Source organism: Triticum urartu, chromosome 6, assembly GCF_003073215.2.
Source record: "Triticum urartu cultivar G1812 chromosome 6, Tu2.1, whole genome shotgun sequence".
In the NCBI taxonomy this organism is placed as follows: domain Eukaryota; kingdom Viridiplantae; phylum Streptophyta; class Magnoliopsida; order Poales; family Poaceae; genus Triticum; species Triticum urartu.
This window is the reverse complement of record NC_053027.1, coordinates 557,798,055-557,817,835: the sequence shown is the minus strand read 5'-3', so window position 1 is coordinate 557,817,835 and position 19,781 is coordinate 557,798,055. Positions and strand designations below refer to the sequence as shown.

The 19,781-nt window shown below is 49.4% G+C and overlaps 1 protein-coding gene across 1 annotated transcript; it reads right to left on the bottom strand.

The window, feature by feature from the left end:
- Positions 1-18,443: 18,443 nt before the first annotated feature.
- On the bottom strand, positions 18,444-19,454 carry LOC125515351 (germin-like protein 1-1). Its single transcript, XM_048680801.1, has 2 exons — positions 19,249-19,454; positions 18,444-19,143 (listed from the first exon to the last, which is right to left on the bottom strand). Exons 1-2 carry the CDS (start codon positions 19,367-19,369, stop codon positions 18,614-18,616), a joined length of 651 nt encoding a protein of 216 aa, XP_048536758.1. The 5' UTR covers positions 19,370-19,454; the 3' UTR covers positions 18,444-18,613.
- Between the last annotated feature and the right edge of the window lie 327 nt (positions 19,455-19,781).

The window sequence follows — 19,781 nt, the reverse complement described above, 5'->3', positions numbered from 1 at the left end:
TTGCGTGCGAAAACGCTAAAGGTTGTCCAAGGGGACGACAATACGCAATTTTTCCATATGGTTGCAAATGGTAAACATAAGAAGAAGAAAATCATACAGCTTGAACAGGATGAGGGGACAATAGTGGGACATGAAAATCTGAAATCGTATATCTCTAATTATTATAAAAACTTTTTGGACCCCCGAATATATCCACGGTGTCTCTTGATGAGTCTGTGATTGATGATATACCTCAATTACAGGCAGCAGAGAATGATGTTCTCTCTACACCGTTTACTGAAAAAGAGGTTCATCAGGCCATAACCCAAATGAAGCCGAATAAAGCACCGGGACCAGATGGGTTTCCGGCTGAATTCTATAAGAAATGTTGGCATATTATTAAAGATGATTTTATGCCTATGTTTCAAGATTTTTTCGACGGCCATTTGGAGTTGTTCCACCTCAACTTTGGTACGATAATGTTGCTACCTAAGAAAAATGAGATTGTTCGGATCGAACAATTCCGGCCCATTTGTCTGCTAAATGTGAGTTTCAAGATTTTCACAAAGGTGGGCACCAATAGACTGACACAAATTGCTCACTCAGTGGTTCAACCAAGCCAGACAGCGTTTATGCCGGGACGCCATATACTCGAACGGGTGGTCGTCCAACATGAAACGCTTCATGAGATTCACTCGAAGAAACTGGATGGGGTTATCTTCAAAGTGGATTTCGAGAAGGCCTGTGATAAAGTAAAATGGCCTTTTTCAGCAGGAAATGCGCATGAAGGGTTTTAGTGAAACCTGGAGGAACTAAGTGGATACTCAAGTCCAGAAGGATAGTTTTGGAATTAAGGTGAATGATGATATCGATCACTATTTTCAGACGCATAAGGGGTTGAGACAAGGGGATTCCATGTCACCTCTTCTGTTCAATATTGTGGCCGATATGTTGGCCGTCATTATTGGCAAGGCCAAGCAGCGCGGCCATGTAGAGGTTCTAGTTCCTCATCTAGTTGATGGAGGGGTGTCCATTCTACAATATGTTGATGACACTATTCTATTCATGGAGCATGACATGGCTAAAGCACGTAACATGAAACTTATCTTGTGTCTATTTGAACAATTGTCTGGCTTAAAAATTAATTTTCATAAGAGAGAGGTGTTTTGTTTTGGGAAGGCCAAAGATGAAGAACACACTTATAGAAAATTGTTCGGATGTGAATTTGGTGCTTTACCATTTAGTTACTTGGTAATCCGGATTCATCACCGTAAGTTATCCAACAAATAATGAAAATGTATTGAAGAACAAATTGAAAAAAAAACTCAGCTGCTGGAAGGGCAAGCTGATGTCATATGGAGGTCGGCTAGTTTTGATCAACTCCGTACTGACTAGTATGTTGATGTTTCTACTTTCGTTTTTCGAAATTCCGAAAGGGGTCCGAAGGCGACTTGATTTCTTTAGATCCCATTTCTTTTGGCAGTCCGATGAGGCCAAGAGGAAATACCGTCTCACGCGATGGGATATCCTTTGCCGACCTAAAGACCAAGGGGGTCTCGGTATTGAGAACATAGAAATTAATAATAAATGCCTTATGAGCAAATGATTGTACATGTTAGAGACAGAGACAGAGGGCATGCGGTCTCAAATCCTGCGCAATAAGTATTTGCACTCGAAAACACTAGCCCGGGTTACCATGAGACCGACTGACTCGCCGTTCTGGAAGGGACTTATGAGTATGAAGGACATGTTCTTTCGTAGGGTCAAATTCTTGATAGGCAACGGTATGTCAACAAGATTTTGGGAGAATACATGGTTAGGAGTGACACCTCTGGCCATACAATATCCAACCCTCTATAATATTATGCAACATAAGAAGGATTACGTAGGCATCGTCCTTCAAACTATTCCCTTGAACATCCAGTTCATATGTGCGTTAGTAGGTGAGAGATGGATCACCTAGATGCACCTGGTTCGGAGATTGATAGATGTTCAACTCTCCTACCTACCGAACTGAACACAATGGAAGTTAACTAAAAATGGGATGTTTATGGTGAAATCTTTTTATACGGATTTGATTAATTCTGGCCCCCTCTCAAGGTCACTACACATATGAAAGGTTAAGTGTGATAGCCTGGCTTATTAGGGATGATAGACTACTCATATCATTAAGGAATTCCTTCTTTTCCGGGAGCCTATTCGGACAGAACTCCAAAGTTAAGTGTGCTCAGCTTGGAGTAGTGTCAGGATGGGTGACCGACCGGGAAGTTGCCCCCGGGTGCGCACGAGTGAGGACAAAGTATGCAGAAAAGACTAGTATTGATCTGCGGGGCCAGTCTAGACCCCCCAGGAGTAACGACCATCGGCGGGTGTGTCCGGGGCGTTACAAGTTGGTATCAGAGCCTTCCCCGACCTTAGGAGCCCCCACTGATTGATCGTTTATTAGCAGCCGTTGTTGAGTCTAGAAAAATGTTTTGAGTCATTTAGGAATTATATATCGGAGAGTTTAGGAATTCTTTTTACTCCCCAGTCTCTTCATCGCCCTGGTAAGGCATCCTGACGTAGAGTTTTGACTCTTCTCTTCTCAAATTTCACTAAATTTTTTTTTGGGATCACGCGGGTATCTTAGAATCGTTTCGATGGATTTGTGACGAGAACATTGTTCTTGGTGCCTCCTGTCATTTAGGGGTTGTGCCAGTGTCCCAGGGAGTTGAGCTCCGAGGTGTTGTCGTCACAATTTTATCGTTGCAGTTCTGGAATACCCGAGTTTAGTACGCCGACATCGAAAATCTCTTTTATGCAGTTGTTGGTGAGATAACCTCGACGCCACCCAGTACTGGGGCGGGAGTTCGGGAGTATTGCCATAACTTGTATAACGGATGCTTTTCGAAGGTTGAGGTAGATGGTTTCCGAAGTTCTCTCGGTTATGTGTTGAAGGATGGATACAGCTGGATGTAGGATTTGCTAGATTTGGGTGAGATATTATGCTTCCCCTGTATCCCCAACACCCGATTGCATAACCGGAAAGGTTCGGGAGTTTCATAGGTGGGAATTCTTGTAGCTCTAGCTCGTCTTCCATGGATATTTGGTTTGAGATTGGGATTTCTTACCGAGTATTCGTTCTTGTTCTGTACCTTGTTGATTTATTCCTCTACCTAAATTCTAAGTGGCTTCTCAATTTATGGATATGTGACCATTTCAAGTGCAATGCATTCGTTCTTATGTTCGGATGTGAAGACTATATGTTGCAATTTCAACCTGCTTGATTCAGCTTCATTTTATCTGTCAATGTGCTAACGGATGTCACCCTCTTCAGGATGGCTCCCGCTAAGAGCAGCAATCAGAATCAGAATCAGGATCCGCCACAACCTCCCCCTCCTCCGGAGGCATGGCAAGCTGTGATGGCTGCTACCAATGCAAAAACGCAGTTGATCATGCAAATTCTTCAAGAGCGCAATCAAGCGAACCAAGGCAACCAAGGCAACAATCAGAATCACTTTGCTACACTCAACCAGTTCCTTGCTAACCAGCCAAAGACCTTCAGCAATTGTGTTGAGGCAACTGATGCCGACGATTGGCTCGTGGACTTATGCAAGCATTTCGAGTGCAGTAACGTCAGGCCTGAGGACTTTGTCAAGTTTGCTTCCTTCCAACTCAAAGACCAAGCTGTAGAATGGTTCCAGCAGTACAAAGATTCCAGAGGGGGCCGTGTGATTACCTGGGATGAATTCCGTCAAGACTTCAAAGCTCATCATATTCCTCCGAGCATGGTTGAAAGCAAGCGTGAGAAATTCCGCAACCTGAAGCAAGGCTCTTTTTCTGTCTATGACTACAACAAATTGTTTCAGAAGCTCGCCCGCTTTGCTAAGCAGGACGTCCCTGACGAGAAGAGCATGATATATCAGTTCAGGTGTAACGCCCTCGATGCGGCTATATCTCCCACGTGTTGAAGCACGACTTAGAGGCATAACCGCATTGAAAGCAATGTCGCAAGTGAGGTAATCTTCACACAACCCATGTAATACATAAGGAAAAAGGGATACATAGTTGGCTTACAATCGCCACTTCACACAATACATGAATAAAGCATTACAACATCCAAATACAATCAAGGTCCGACTACGGAACCAAAATAAAAGAAGAACCCCAAATGCGACAAAGGTCCCCGATCGACCCGAACTGGGCTCCACTACTGATCAATTAGAACGAAACAACATAAAGGACAAGATCTTCAACGAGCTACTTCTTGAGCTTGGTTGCGTCATCTGCATGGACTCATCGGCACCTGCAAGCTGGTTTTGGAAGTATCTGTGAGCCACGGGGACTCAGCAATCTCGCACCCTCGCGATCAAGACTATTTAAGCTTATGGGTAAGGTAAAGGTAAGAGGTGGAGCTGCAGCAAGCGACTAGCATATATGGTGGCTAACATATTCGCCAAAGAGAGCGAGAAGAGAAGGCAAAGCACGTTCGAGAAATCTATGATCAAGAAGTGATCCTAAAACAACCTACGTCAAGCATAACTCCAACAACCGTGTTCACTTCCCGGACTCCGCCGGAAAGAGACCATCACGGTTACACACGCGGTTGACTCATTTTAGTTAAGTTAAGGTTCAAGTTATCTACAACCGGACATTAACAAATTCCCATCTGCCCATAACCGCGGGCACGGCTTTCAAAAGTTCAAATCCCTGCAGGGGTGTCCCAACTTAGCCCATAACAAGCTCTCACGGTCAACGAAGGAATAGACCTCCTCCCGAGACATTCCGATCAGACTCGGTATCCCGGTTCTACAAGACATCCTCGACAATGGTAAAACAAGTCCAGCAAGACCGCTCGATGCGCCGGCATCCTGATAGGAGCTGCACATATCTCGTTCTCAGGGCAACACCGGATGAGCGCTCCGTACAAGTAAAACCAGCCCTCAAGTTTCCCCGAGGTGGCGCTGCAAAGGACTCTAGTTCGGACCAACACTTAGACAAGCACTGGCCCGGGGGTGGGGGGTTAAAATAAAGATGACCCTCGGGATGCGCGACTCCCAAGGGAAAAGGCTAGGTGGCGAATGGTAAAACCAAGGTTGGGCCTTGCTGGAGGAGTTTTATTCAAAGCGAACTGTCAAGGGGTTCCCATTATAACCCAACCGCGTAAGGAACACAAAATCCGGGAACATAACACCGATATGACGGAAACTAGGGCGGCAAGAGTGGAACAAAACACCAGGCATAAGGCCGAGCCTTCCACCCTTTACCAAGTATATAGATGCATTAATTAAAGAAGATATATAGTGATATCCCAACAAGTAAACATGTTCCAACAAGGAACAACATCTCCATGTTCCAACAAGGAACAAACTTCAATCTTCACCTACAACTAACAACGCTATAAGAGGGGCTGAGCAAAGCGGTAACATAGCCAATCAACGGTTTGCTAGGACAAGGTGGGTTAGAGGCTTGGTTCAACAATATGGGAGGCATAATAAGCAAGTGGTAGGTATCGCAGCATAGGCATAGCAAAAGAGCGAGCAACTAAGCAAGCAAAGATAGAAGTGATTTCGAGGGTATGATCATCTTGCCTGAAATCCCGCAAGGAAGAAGAACGAGTCCATGAAGAAGACAAAAGGACGTAGACGAACGGGTCCTCACAAACGCGACGTTATCGGAACCAACCCGGAGAAGCAAACACCGGAAAGAAGCACACAACATAGTAAACAACCAACACATGAACATGATATGATATGCGGGATGCGGTATGCGATGCATATGCATGATGTGACAAGGAATGCATGAACCTGGCCTCAACTTGGAAAACCAAGTGTGCCACTGGAAAGATGAGATGAAATCACTTGAAAACAATATAAAGAACGCCGGAATCGGAGTTACGGTTTGGAAATGGCAAGCGATTCAAATATGACCACGATCTGCGATTTACAGCAAGTAGCCATCTAAATGCAACAAGATGAACATGCTGCAGCACTCAAACACGACAACAAAATACATGGCAGGGATCCATTCAAGAAGCTTAAAAAAAGTCTAGCACTAAGCTACGGTCAAATCATCCATTAATAGGTTCAAACAAGCATGGCAAAAATGCATATGGTAAACAGATTTCAGACTTAGTGAAATTAACACAAGCCTGAAATTTCAGATCTGATAGCACTCTTCGGCGAGGGACAGCGGAGACCTGCCAGATCCGGGCGCGGGGAGCGGAGGCCGAGGCTGCGGGACCCGTTCCCGAGGTCAGCGGGGCTCGGCGATGCCGGCGTCGAAGATCGGGAGCTCGGCTCCATGGATTTTCATGGCGGCGAGGGTTGGTGCAGTAGAAGCGAAGGCGCGAGGAGCGGAGGCCGGCGAGGGGGACGGACTCCGACGAGGCACGGGTCGCCGGCGGGAGCTTGAGCGGCGGCGACGGAGCGCTCGGGCTCCCAGCGCACGGCGGCGAACCCGGCTCGGCCCGGCGCGGGCCGGATCTGGGCATGGCGGGCCCGCGCGGTGGGGGAGTGGGCGCGGGGACGCGTGGCGGCACCCGGTTGGGCGAGGGCGGTGGCCGGCTGAGGTGTCGGCCCCTGTTTGGTCCGGGCGACGTGGCGGCGGCGGACACGTCCAGCGGTGGGACGGACAAGTCCGGCGGCGCGGGGAGGAGTGGATCTAGGGTTCATCCGCGAAATGATCCGAAATTTCGGGGAGGGGTGCTCTTTTATAGGTAGAGGGAGCTAGGAGAGTCCAAATGAGGTGTGGTATTCGGCCACGCGATCGTGATCGAACGACCGAGATGATGGAGAGGGTTTTGGTGGGTTTTGGGCCAAATTGGAGGGGTGTTGGGCTGCAACACACACGAGGCCTTTACGGTCCCTCGGTTAACCGTTGGAGCATCAAACGAAGTCCAAATGGTACGAAACTTGACAGACGGTCTACCGGTAGTAAAACAAGGCCTCTTGGCAAGTATCGGTCCAATCCGGAAATGTTTAATCCCCACACATGAAAGAAAGGTAGAAATGACCACCGGAGGAGAACGGAACGCCGGAATGCAAAACGAACAACGGGGAAAATGCTCGGATGCATGAGACGAACATGTATGCAAATGAAATGCACATGATGATATGATATGCAAAGCATGACACGCAAGCAATGACAAGGCAACCTACAGCGAATAACTGGAGGACACCTGGCACATCGGTCTCGGGGCGTTACATCAGGGGTGGTCTCAGAGAAGAAATCTAGCTAGCTCTTGTTCTCTTTGAGCCCTTGAGGTACGATGAGTTCTACAACATGGCATTGAAGCAAGAGGCTGCTCAACTGAGGTGTGATGCTTCCAAGAAGCGAGTCAGAGATGCTACTCCTTCTTCCTCTACTCAAGTGGCCAAGCAGCAGAAGTATTGGCTTCCTCCTCCTCCGTTCCGTCAGCCGTATCAGAAGAGCAAAGGTGGCAGTGAATCTTCCCCCCCCCCCAACCCCAGCTTTCAGAACAAGACTTCGTCTCAAGCTCCAAGATTGAGTGCTCCGTATCACCGTCTGCTTTCAGAGGTCACGTGCAACAAGTGCCAACAGAAAGGTCACTATGCCAACAAGTGCTTCAACCAGAGGCATCTCCCTCCTCCTCCTCCTGTGAGATCGGCAAGTACAACTGTGGTCAAGCATAACCCCAAGCACGCCAAGGTCAACTTGATGAATGCAGCTCAGGCAGAAGACTCGTCAGATGTCATCATGGGTAACCTTCCTGTTAACGATATTCCTGCAAGAGTTCTTTTTGACACTGGTGCATCGCATTGTTTCATGTCAAAGCCATTTTTTACCAAGCATGAATTCGTTTCTTCTCATTTGGGCAAACAAATGGATATCGTTTCTCCTGGCAAACGCTTGAGTGCAAGTCTGGAGGTTCCAGATGTTACTATCACCTTGGGCGACTACAAGTTCGTTTCTTCCCCAATGGTTCTTGGTAACTCGGATATTGATCTTATTCTCGGAATGGATTGGCTTTCTAAGCACAAGGCTCAGCTTGATTGTGCTGCCAGGCAGATTCAATTGACTCATTCGTCTGAGGATGTTATTGTCTTTGCCGCTCGTGATGATACGATCCGTCTGTTTTCTCTCAATGAGAAGGGTGAACTGGATGCCATCTCTCAAATTCCAGTCGTTTTGGAATATCAAGACGTCTTTCCAGAAGAGCTTCCAGGAATGCCTCCACACCGTCAACTTCGAAGACATTGAGCTCCAAGAAGATCTCTCTTATCGTGAGCACCCAGTTGCTATTCTTGAAGAGACTGAACGCAAGACTCGCAATAAGTCAATCAAATTCCTCAAAGTCAAGTGGTCACACCATTCCGACCGTGAAGCCACCTGGGAACGCAAGGATCACCTCCGTTCTGAGTACCCGGCGCTCTTCCAGTCCTAGATCTCGGGACGAGATCCTGTCGTAGTGGTGGAGTGTTGTAACACCCCGGATATGATTTACCTAATATGTAATCCAACTCTTGCCGTTTCCGGCGTTAAGTTATTTTATTTTCTCAGGTTCGGGTTTTTGTCTCCGTGTGTTGTTGTCGTTGTCATGCATATCATATCATGTCATCATGTGCATTGCATTTGCATACGTGTTCGTCTCATGCATCCGAGCATTTTCCCAGTTGTCCGTTTTGCATTCCGGCGCTCCGTTCTCCTCCGGTGGTCATTTCTACCTTTCTTTCGTGTGTGGGGATTAAAAATTTCTGGATTAGACCGAGACTTGCCAAGCGGCCTTGGTTTACTACCGGTAGACCGCCTGTCAAGTTTCGTACCATTTGGACTTCGTTTGATGCTCCAACGGTTAACCAAGGGACTAAAAAGGCCTCGTGTGTTGCTGCCCAACACCCTTCCAATTTGGCTCAAAACCCACCAAAACCCTCTCCATCATCTAGAGTGTTCGATCACGATCGCGTGGCCGAAAACCGCACCTAATTTGGACACTCCTAGCTCCCTCTATGCCTATAAATACACCACCCTTCCGAAATTTCGGTTCTTCTCCCCCCCTAAACCCTAAAGATCCAGATCCGCCGCCACCGGACATGTCTGCCGCGCCAGAAATTTCGTCCGCCGCCGCCCGCGGCCACTGATGGGGCACCACGTGGCACCGCCCGGCCTCCTCCGCCGCTAGCCCGCGAGGCCCGGGGAGGGCCCTCCCTGGCTCGCGCGCCCGTCGCCGCCTGTCCTCCGCACCGCCTCCCATCGTCCCTGCGGTCGGCACAGCTCCTCCCGGCCGGCCGCCGCGCCGCTATTGCCGGCCGCCACCGCCCGCCGGCCATGCCCCAACTCGCCACCGACGCCGCCCCTCGCCGCCGCGGCCAGCGCCGGCGACGCCCGTGGCCGCCCCGGCTCCGGCCTCCTCCTCCACTCCGGCAAGCCGGCGAGCTCCTCCCCGCTCCGGCCGACTCTTCCTCCGGCGACCTCGAGTTCTCCGGCGATCCTCGGGAAGCGTGCGTGAACAGTAACCGGATCCAGATCCAGATCCAAAACTCGGTTGACTTTCCTGCCGAAACCCTAATTTTATTGCCATGTTCATCGTGCCATAACTTTGCATCCGTAGATCCGTTTTGGGCGTGTAGCATATCAAAATGTTCGTCTCAGAGAGTACATAGTTTCATCTCATTGCATCATTTTCATTTGAGCTCATCTTGATGCCGGAAATGCTGTTGGAAGAGTGCTATTTGAGTTAATTGCCAGATCTGCTGCTCCAATTAGTTATTTGTCATTTTTGCCATGATTATTATGTGCATGATATGCCCCTGAGCTCTACATGTGTTTTGTTATATGCTTTGCTATCTTTCCAGAGGTGCTATCCATGTATTTTTGTGATGTGTGTGGTGACTAGCACAAGCTTGCAAAGTGGTGCATTCGTTAATGCTGATTTCAGGGACTTAGCAATTCCACTAAGTCCTTGATCTGTTTTTATCAATATGCCATATGTTCATATTGTTTCCTAGTGATCCGTGCCTCTTTTGAGGATGATCAGTAAGGGTGATTTGTTAATCTTGTAGTGCTCTATCCATCCATGTCTTTGTTTCAATTTATGGAGCATCCTAGCTTGAGTCAATCGAGCTCTACTTTTGCTATTTCGTGAATCTGGGCAGATTGTCTACTTATTAGCGATTTTCCCGGGGATGTTGTAGTTGATCCATGCATGCTATGTTATTGTTCTTGTGATGTCTAGCTTTTATAATGTGTATTATTGATGGGTGCATGCTTAGATTGTCATGCCTTGCTCTGTAGTGAGTGCATCGAGCTCGTGAACATGCCTACTTGACATCTGATTTGCATGCTCCTGTTTTTCACTAAGTCTGTGATCTGATTATGTTTTTGCCATGTTCACATGCTTGGAATTGTATTTTCTGATCCATTTTGGCTCAAGGTCACTAAGGGACTTTTGTTAAGCTCTTTGAGTAGCTCCATGCCATGCTTTACTTTTCCATGTTCAGGTCCTGTAGCATATAGTTTTCATGCTCCAAAGTGTGCTATCTGATCTGAAATTCCAGACAAGTGTTAATTTCACTAAGTCTAAAATCTGTTTATCAATTGCACTTTGGCCATACTTGTTTGAACCTGTTAATGAATGAATTGGCCGTAGCTTAGTGTTCATCGTTTGTTAAGCTTCATGAATGGATCCCTGCCATGTATTTTGTTGCCATGTTTGGGTGCTGTAGCATGTTTAGCTTGTTGCATTTAGATGGCTACTTGCTGTATATTGCAGACTGGTGCCATATTTGAATTGCTTGCCATTTCCAAACCGTGTCTCCGATTCCGGCGTTCTTTATATCGTTTTCAAGCGAAATCACCTCACCTTCCCAGTGGCAGATTTGGATTTCCATGTTGAGGTTAGGTTCATTCACTCCTTGTCAAATATTGCATATGCATCACATATCGCATCCCGCATAGCATACCATGTTTGCATCATGTTGTTTGAGCTTTGCACGTGGTTGATTGTGTCCTTTTTACTTGTTTGTCTTGTTTGGGTAGAGCCGGGAGACGAGTTCGCTAATGAGGAGCCCGTTGAGTTTGCTTTCGAGGATCCAGTCAACTCTGACAACTTTGCAGGCAAGATGATCATACCCTCGAAATCACTTCTATCTTTGCTTTGCTAGATGCTCGCTCTTTTGCTATGACTATGCTACGATGCCTACCACTTGCTTATCATGCCGCCCAAATTGCCATGTCAAACCTCTAACCCACCATGTCCTAGCAAACCGTTGATTGGCTATGTTACCGCTTTGCTCAACCCCTCTTATAGCGTTGCTAGTTGCAGGTGAAGATCGGAGACCGTTCCTTGTTGGAACATTATTTTCTTGTTGGGATATCATTATATTATCTTGTTATCTTAATGCATCTATATACTTGGTAAAGGGTGGAAGGCTCGGCCTCTCGCCTAGTGTTTTGTTCCACTCTTGCCGCCCTAGTTTCCGTCATATCGGTGTTATGTTCCCGGATTTTGCATTCCTTACGCGGTTGGGTGATAATGGGAACCCCTTGACAGTTCGCCTTGAATAAAGCTTTTCCAGCAATGCCCAACCTTGGTTTTACCATTTGCCACCTAGCCTCTTTTTCCCTTGGGTTTCCGGAGCCCAAGGGTCATCTTATTTAACCCCCCGGGCCAGTGCTCCTCTGAGTGTTGGTCCACCTCGTCAGCCGCCGGTGGCCACCAGGGGCAACTCTGGGCTGGCCTACCGGAAGTTTGGACAATCTGAGTGTGCCCTGAGAACGAGATATGTGAAGCTCCTATCGGGATTTGTCGGCACATTCGGGCGGTGTTGCTGGATTTGTTTTAACTTGTCGAAGTGTCTTGTAGAACCAGGATACCGAGTCTGATCGGAATGTCTCGGGAGAAGGTATATCCTTCGTTGACCGTGAGAGCTTGTCATGGGCTAAGTTGGGACTCCCCTGCAGGGATTTGAACTTTCGAAAGCCGTGCCCGCAGTTATGGGCATATGGGAATTTGTTAATGTCCGGTTGTAGATAACTTGAACCTTAATTTAACTAAAAATGAATCAACTGTGTGTGTTACCGTGATGGTCTCTTCTCGGCGGAGTCCGGGAAGTGAACACGGTGTTGGAGTAATGTTTGCCGCAGGTTGTTCTCTAGTTATTCGATCGCGCTTTGCCTTCTCTTCTCGCTCTCATTTGCGAATAGGTTATCCACCATATATGCTAGTCACTTGCTACAGCTCCACTTATTACCTTGCCTTACCTATAAGCTTAAATAGTCTTGATCGCGAGGGTGCGAGATTGCTGAGTCCCTGTGGCTCACAGATTACTTCCAAACCAGATGCAGGGCCTGATGACTCCGTTCCAGATGACGCGCTTGAGCTCAAGTGGGAGTTCGACGAGGACTCACACCGTTACTATGTGTCTTTCCCTGATGATCAGTAGTGGTGCCCAGTTGGGGCAATCGGGACCGTGTCGCATGTTGGGTTGATCTTTTATTTTGGCACCGTAGTCGGGCCATGAGTGTTTGGATGATGTAATGCTATTTATGTACTTTGTTTGACGTGGCGAGTGTAAGCCAAATATGTTCCTTCCCCTTTTATTATTTATATTACATGGGATGTTGTGAAGATTGCCTAACTTGCGACATTGCTTTCAATGCGGTTATGCCTCTAAGTCATGCTTCGACACGTAGGAGATATAGCCGCATCGAGGGCGTTACAAGTTGCTAATCAGAGCCGACCCTCGCGGTTACACGGATGGTTGCGGACAGGTGCGTGGTCATGTTGTTCATGACATTTGTGACCCGTCGTGGCACCCGGCATGGCACATGTACCGGACTGGAAGCACATACGTTTGTGCCAAGAGGGAACGTTCCTGTGGCCCGACGAGGACGTCGGTTCCTCTGAGTGGGGGTGTATGTGATAGCCTGGCTTATTAGGGATGATAGACTACTCATATCATTAAGGAATTCCTTCTTTTCCGGGAGCCCATTCGGACAGAACTCCAAAGTTAAGCGTTCTCAGCTTGGAGTAGTGTCAGGATGGGTGACCGACTGGGAAGTTGCCCCTGGGTGCGCACGAGTGAGGACAAAGTGTGCAGAAAAGACTAGTATTGATCTGTGGGGCCAGTCTAGATCCCGCCAGGAGTAACGACCACCGGCGGGTGTGTCCGGGGCGTTACATTAAGGTTCCTTTGTGTATTAAAATTTTCATGTGGTTTGTCCACAAGCAAGTGATACTCACAAATGACAACTTAATTAAGAGGCGATGGGTAGGCAATTCACGGTGTTGTTTCTGTGCCCACGATGAAACAATACAACATTTATTTCTTCAATGCCCACTTGCCAAGTTAGGGCATCTCCCGCCGTTGGCCCCCCAGGGGGCGTCAAAAAGCGCCGCCTGGGGGTGAGCCGGTGCAAAAAATGGCCCTGGGGGCGAGTCGGTCCCCAGCCGTCGGCCCCCAGGGCCGCCCCAGGCGCGTATTAGAAAAAGGACCGTTCGGCGAAGTATGATAAAAACTAGTTAAATTTTGGCCAAACATGGCAAATTTCGGCGAAATTCGCGCATTTTCATTACATTAACCTAATATAAAAAAAAGAAAGGGGTTGAAGTCGTCGCCGCCGTCGCCGCCATCGAAGTCGTCGGCCTTCTCCTCCTTGACGCGGGCGCCCCTGCTGGACCCCTGCCCGGCGTCGCCATGGCGGACTGGCGGCGGCGCGTCGTCGTCGTCGTCGCTGTCGCATAAGACGACGACCCCGCCTTCATCGCGGCCGCGTCGGCGCTCCTCGAAGCGGCGTAGGGCGGCGCACTGGCGCTCCTTCTCCTTCTCCCGGCGCGCCTTCTCCATCGCAATGGAGTCCTGGCGCGCCCATTCTAGGGCCGTGTCGTCGTCCTTGAACTCCGCCTTCACCGACGCCAGCCCCGGCTCCGTCTTTGGCTTGACGAAGCACGGAGGAGCCGACGAGGGGGAGGCGCGCCGGCCGCCCTCGTTGATGACGATGCCGGCGCTGCGAGTGCGCCGGCCGAGCGGCGTCTCCGCCGCGGGCTCGGCCTTGACGCCGAGCAGGGCCGGAGTGCCGGAGGAGTGCGACGAGGATCGGGAGGAGGAAGAGGAGGAGGAGGACCCGAACCTCCTTGGCGCCCACGGCCCGGCGCGTCGGTGCTGCGTCGGTGCTGCGCCGGAGCGGCCACCCTCGCCGGGGGGTACGCCAACGGCGGGTCGTTGCCGCCCTCGAGGTACGTGAGCACGCCCTCGAGTGTGCGGCCGGGGACGCCCCACCACAGGTGGCGCCCCTCGCTGTTCTGCCGGCCGCCGACCACCGGCGCGCCGTTGGTGGACGCCAAGCGCTGCTGCTGGCGGCGCTCGAAATACGCCGCCCATGCCGCGTGGTTGTCGGCGGCGTACTGGGGGAGGGAGAGTTGCGCGTCGGTGAGGGAGGCGCGCACGACCTCGACTTCCTCGGCAAAGTACTTCGGCTTCGCCGCGGCGTCGGGCAACGGGGGAATGGGCACTCCCCCGGCGCTGAGTCTCGACCCCGTCGGCTCAGTGCGCATGTCCGGCGGCGCCGGGATGTTCGCCTGGAACAGGAGCCAGGACTCCTGTTCGCGGAGCGAACGGCGGCGGAAGCTGTTGGCCGCCGCCTCGTCTCCGGGGAAGCGTTCTGCCATGGCGACGGCGGGGCTGGGCGGGCTCGGGAGAGGTAGAGGGAGGGGCTGGGCGGCGGCCCTCGGGAGAGGTAGGGAGAGGGAGGGGCTGGACGACGGCGAGGGGCGGGGCTGGTGTGGGCACAGGCGAGGGGAGGCCACCGGCTTTTATAGCCGCGCCGCGCCCGTGTGTACGCGTGCGAGGGAGGGGAGGCGTCGGCGCGCCGTCCCGTGACGCGCCGCCCATGAGGAATCAATGGTAAGGCTGACCGGCGGCCGCCTTGCCATTGATTCCCCGCGGGAACCAAGGCCGTTGGGGGAAGACGAGGCGCCGAGTCGCTGATGCGGCTGGCCCGCGGCTTTTTCGCGCCAAAACAGCTCGCCCCGGCGCCCCCGGGCGCCCCCCTGCACGTCGGGTTCGGCCTGGGTCCGCCGGCGCTGTTTTCGGCCCAAGCCGGCGAAAATCGGGCTCCTGGGGGCGCGATTGGGCCGTTTTTTCGGCGCCGGCGCGAAAAAATCGCCTGGGGAGGCCTTCCTGGGGGCGCGGCTGGAGATGCCCTTACATTGGAGAACAATTCATATAGCTTTCAATATCAACCCTCCAGTAGATATTGCATCTTTGTTTGGGACGTGGTTAGCTGGGGTTGAACAGACTACTACAGCTCGTATTCGGATTCGAATATGTGCGCTATTATGGGCTATATGGAACTGCAGGAATGATATGATTTTTAACAGACAGCACAACTTAACTTTTTTGCAGGTTATCTTCAGAGCTACACTTTCCGTACATGGTCCTTACTCACTCCTATGGACTCCAGGAAGCCTTTGGTTATTGGGTGCAACCAATGGAAGATGGAAGCTCGGGTTATCTTCAACCGATTCGGATGGCGCTCGCATAACAGGATAGGAGTCTAGGGAGCTTATCCATCTTATTACCGTATCGGTTGTTATTGTCCGCCTGTACTTTTTGTCGTTTCTTTACTTTGTTTCGCTCCATTTGCGAGCTGTAAGACATTTTTGACGTTACCTTCTGGATTATTAATAAGAGGGCCGCATGCATCATCATGATGCAGAGACCGGGGGCATGCCTCTATTTCCAAAAAAGGTATTTTACAATAATGTGAGAAATAAAGTCGGGAATGGAAGCTTCCCAGAATTCAGAACATCTATTACTAAAAGAGTGTTTTGCTAGAGCATCAGCCACCTCATTAGCTTCCCGAAAACAGTGATCGCATGTGAGAGCCAGAAAGAAAGACTTCTTTTATCGTAATAAATTTATTCCTCAGATAATAGCAAGGTCATTTACATAGTTGTGAAGAATAAAATCAGGGACGAAAGTCTCCCAAACCTCAGAAGTACTATTGCTAAAACAATGCTTTGCTAATCCATCTGCTAGCATATTTGCCTCTCTGCTACAGAACTCATAGCTAATACGTGCAAACTCCATTGCCAAGAGGGAGCACTCTGCCACCACAGGAACATCCACTCCCATATAAGCATCCGGGTCAAATATAGCTTCCAAAGCGTTCATACAATCTGACTCAATGATGAGATTTGTGCATCCCAGATTCGCTGCCAAGTATAGTCCAGAACGGATGGCCATTAGCTCAGCTGATCCCGCGCTTGAGACATGAGGTAATGCTAATGTTGCCGCTCCCAGAAATTTGCCCTGATCTTCACGGGTGACAACTCTACAAGCTCCACCGAGGTTCTCCTCATGAAATGATGCATCAACATTCACCTTTATAACTCCCCTACTTGGCTTCTTCCACACTTGATCATTCTTGCGGATGGGCTGGTTTGGAGTATTTACACGGACAAAATTGGTAGCAAGTACCCGAATTGAGATTGCTGATTGCTCTGGAGTTGGGACAGTCTCCCTCTTCGCAACTTGCCTCCTTTGCCACCATATAAACCACATGGCCACCAGGATGAGCTCGGCAGTGGGAATATCATGTGTAGTCATATGCAGGCGGATCAGAATGTCCAAAGTGATAGACCCGGAACGGTCCTGCACAACTGCGCTGTCGATCTCCTCAGTTAACCCTAGTGATGACCACACTTGTGTTGCTCTATCACATGTGAAAAGACAATGTTGAATGTCTTCCAAACCAACTTTGCATATCGGGCATTGCGGGATCAAGGGTATGTGTCTGCCCGTGAGTACACCGTAGCATGGAAGTACTCCCTTAAGTACTTTCCAACCAAAATGCTTGATCTTTCCCGGTAAACGAAGATGCCATAGTTCCTTCCAAACCCCGCTAAGTTGAGCACTCCCCGGACTGTTCGAATTTGCATAGTGGCGACCGGACTGGTGGTCAAATTCTAAGTGATATGCCGAGCGTACTGAGAAGGTTCCAGACTTTGTATAGTGTCATGCCACAAAATCTTCTAGTGCTTCAACATGTAGTGGAATTTGTAGTATTCTGCGTACATCAACTAGTGAGAACACGCTCTGAATTAGTGCCTCGTCCCACTGACCCGTATGAGGGTCAATTATCTCTTGCACTTTTGACAACATGATTCCACCTCTAGGGGTGATAATCTTCCTTGTTGGACTTGATGGGAGCCATGGATCATCCCAAATGTTAATCTGTGAACCAGTGCCCACTCGCCAAATACATCCCCTCTTGAAAGTTTGTATCCCAACAACCAAACTTTGCCATGTAAACGAGGAGTCTTTCTTTGAGCCAGCTCTCAGAACATTACCATCAGGATAGTATTTTGCACTTAGAACACATGCACACAAAAAGTCAGGATTCTGGATCAGTCGCCAGCACTGCTTTTCTAACATAGCAAGGTTAAAGCTATGAAGGTCTATAAATCCCATACCTCCCTTCTTCTTCGGAACACACATGCAAACCAATGCATTTTCCTTTTCTCCTCTCCATCACCTCACCAGAAGCTCGATATTTCATCAGTGATTGACTTGCATATCCCTTTTGGTAACTTAAAAACAGACATAGTATAAGATGGAATTGCCTGAGCTACTGCCTTTAAAAGGATTTCTTTACCTTGGACTGATAGAATTTTTTCCTTCCACTCCTTCAATCTCTGACAAACTCTATCAACAAGATGTTGAAAACAGTCACTACGATCAACACCGACAATAGTTGGTAGCCTCAAATACTTGTCAGACAAAGCTTCTGTTAGTATATTCAACATTCCACATACATTCTCCCTTTCATTTACTCTAGTATTAGGACTGAAGAAGATACTGGATTTTGGAGTACTTACACGCTGCCATGAACTCTCACAATATGTATCTAGGACCCTCTTCAATGTACTTGCATTCTGTACCGTAGCTCTCATGAGGATCAAAGAATCATCCGCAAACAAAAGGTGAGATATCGAGGGGGCATTCCTTGACACCTTTATTCCTTCAATACCACCAACTTCTTCTTCATGAGACAACATGCTTGATAATCCTTCAGAACAGATCAAAAAGAGATAAGGAGATAGGGGATCACTCTGTCTTAGGCCCCTAGTTGGTGTAAATTCGTCTGTCTATATTACAAGTTCATTGTACTACAAGTTCTGTTCCCAAAAGCTATATGCCAACGTTCCAATTTTAATCTTGCTACTCAAACGCTTCCAGAGCCACTTCTCCCGGTTTTCCCTCTCTCACTTATCAGTTGGCTTTCTTCTTTACGTGGGTGGTTTTTTCTCCGGTGTCTCCTGGTTTTTCCTCTCCCGCTTATCAGTTGATTTTTTTTCTCATACGACAAAGCTCTCCTGTATTTGGGTGGTTCGTCCTTATGAAAAATGTAGCCTGCAAAACTACTGCCAAGTTATAGATTTGTTGACTTGTTGAAAACAATAATATAATAACACATCAAGACATCAAGGCGCACTACTAAAATGTAACATAGACAACGCGAAACAGAAGCAAGTTTTATTATCTCAAAGATAAACAAATGTAACATACACAACAACAAATCAACTACACGCTACAGCTCACTTGATGACTTGATTACCATTTATTCAGTAACAAACAGACGATTATTTTCTTCCGAAATGGATGCAGAGTTGCCAGAGGGCAGAGGCTCCCTAGTTGAACCTGGCCTTGACGGCGTCGATGTCTTCGTTATCAACCCTGAAGGCCTTGGCCAGCACGTCGGTTGGCACTGGTGGTGTGGCAGCCAAGAGCGTGGTGGCGATGGCTTGGGTGCCCTGAAGCTGGCTGTTGAAGGCGGCGATGACGGAGGCAGAGCAGTTGCCCCTGTTCTGCTGGAAGTGCACGAGCCCTCGCGGGAAGACGAACACCTCTCCGACGGTGACGACCTTAGTGAAGAGCTTGTTGGCGGTGGTGATGAAACCCACCTCCAGGGTTCCCTCGGTGACGAAGATGATCTCGGTGGCGCGCGGGTGGGTGTGCGGCGGGTTCTGCCCTCCCACGGCGTAGTCGATGCGCGCCATGGACACGCCGAGCGTGTTCACCCCGGGGAATGACAGCACGTTAGCCGCGGTGACGACCGAACCAGCCGGGTTGTTGGTGTTGCCGGCCTTCTTGAGTCCGGCGAAGAAGAAGTCGTCGGCCGTGATGTTCTTCTTGCATGGGAACCCGTTGATCTTGATCGCTGCCGCCATTCATGGGTCAGCAAGATCCAGCGCAGCACACAAGATGCAATGCAACAAGGAAGTTGACAAAGACGAGTGAATAATTCAGCAGGAGAATAACTCACGGGATGCCAGGTCGGCGACGCAGACGTCCTGGAGCATGTCGGGGTCTCCGGCGATGGATGGTGCGACGAGCGCGAGGAGGACGGCGCAGGCCGCCACGACGGAAAGCTGAAGCCTCGCCATGGCCGATTGGTCAATGCTTGCTTGCTTGCTATCAGCTTGGTGGTGGTGTAGCTATGGAGCGCTTCTTGGGTGTGGAAATGAGCGAAGGTAGGAGCCGGTACTTGTAGGCAAGGTGATTCGTGCATCGCCATCGCAAGGTCAAAGGGGTTTGGCTGCGACGAGGCGACTGGGTCGGATGGGGACGGAAGCAAGCAAGAGCCTGCGCATCCGGTTCCATGAATTTGGAGCCAACCAAATGGGGATGTAGCAGTTGTTTATGCAGGCTTGCTGCTACACATGCGTTTTCGAATCAGATCCACGTACGATCCATCCATTACCGGCACGAGGCTAGCTGTGTATGCGTATCCTCTTGGAAACAACGACCCCATTTTCGCGGGGAACAATATATGCGCGATAGCACATGCTAGACGGA